At 67.7% G+C, this 1,290-nt stretch overlaps 1 protein-coding gene across 1 annotated transcript in view; it reads right to left on the bottom strand.

Annotated features, from left to right (window-relative positions):
• Positions 1–1,290, bottom strand: part of H696_04759 (AGC/DMPK protein kinase) — a gene marked incomplete at its 5' end in the record, with an annotated part of 7,661 nt that overhangs the window by 5,027 nt on the left and 1,344 nt on the right. The window contains 2 exons of the mRNA XM_009498622.1: positions 111–241; positions 397–1,028. Coding sequence (XP_009496897.1) covers positions 111–241; positions 397–1,028 — 763 coding nt within the window. The remainder of the gene's footprint in view (positions 1–110; positions 242–396; positions 1,029–1,290) is intronic.

Genomic DNA, 1,290 nt, shown 5'->3' with positions numbered 1-1,290 from the left:
GGGGGGGGGGGGGGGGCGGAGGAGCGGGAGACAAGGGGAAGCACGAAGACTGCTGTCAGCATCACAGCCAAGGGAGGACGGGAAAAGCCGAGCAAGGGGCAGACACGTACACTCTGCTCCGTCTGGAACATCTGCTTCCAGCGTTCGGAATCCTCGCGGTACTTCTTGAACTCGGCTTCGGAGATGGCCGACTGGGCAGCAACCGCCGGGGCCGGGGCCGCCGCCGGGAGGGCCGCGGTGTCTGGTGGAAATGGCGTGCATGCGCGAACGAGAGAGAGAGAGAGAGAGAGAGAGAGAGAGAGAGAGAGAGGGGGGAGGGAGGGAGGGCAGCCACACATGTAAGCACGGGAAGGGGAGGGAGACAAAGAAGGAGGGGCACCACAGACGCTGGCGTACCGGGCTGCGGGGGGGTCGGCAGGCCGTAATCCCGGTTCCGGTAGAAGGTGTACCCGACAAAGGCCAGCTGGGCGCCGGAGTTGGTGTCGATGGGCGGGGCCGGCAGGTCGGGCGGGATCTCGAAGAGGTCATCCTCGAAGAGGTGCGTGTCCTCCGGGCCATTGAGCTGCGGCACAATGGGCGGCGTCTGCTGCCGGGTCGTCTCCCAATCGATGCCCTTGAAGAAGGGGTGGGCCTTGATCTGCTCGAAGTTCAGACGTTTGGACCGATCGCAGATGAGCCCGCGGATGAGGTCCACCGCCTCGGGCGACACCTCGTAGTCATCCGGGAACTCCAGGTGCTTTTCGTGGTTCTGGATCATGCCGAAGAGGACGGTGTTGCGCTCGCTGTCGAAGGGCGGGCCGCCGTAGAGCAGCTCGTAGAGCACGATGCCGAGGGACCACCAATCGGTCTCGGTGCCGACGTGGCCGCCCTTGTGCATGCAGGCCAGCAGCTCGGGCGAAATGTAGTTAGGTGTTCCGACTGGCGTCATGGACTCGACCGACATGCTGCCAATGCGCAAGCAGGACCCGAAGTCGGCCAGCTTCACATAGCCATTGGAGTCGAGGAGCATGTTCTCGGGTTTGAGATCGCTGTGGTGGCGGGGGGGGGGGGGGGGGGGGGGGGGGGGGGGGGGGGGGGGGGGGGGGGGGGGGGGGGGGGGGGGGGGAAAGAGGCCCACAGTGGGGGGCGGCGATTTCCGCCCTCCTAGATGGGGCTCATGGTGTAGGCAACCACGCGGGAGGGGGGGGGGGGGGGGGGGGGGGCGGGCCCTCAATCGGGGTAGGCGCCGCGGTAGGTGGGGGGGGGGCATGGCGCCTGACTGGGGGACCCCCGCCGGCTGGGCGGCCTTTG

The sequence above is a fragment of the Fonticula alba genome (assembly GCF_000388065.1).
Source record: "Fonticula alba strain ATCC 38817 unplaced genomic scaffold supercont2.8, whole genome shotgun sequence".
NCBI classification, from domain to species: Eukaryota; order Rotosphaerida; family Fonticulaceae; genus Fonticula; species Fonticula alba.
Note: the sequence above shows the minus strand (reverse complement) of the source record. Positions and strands in the feature narration are given on the sequence as shown.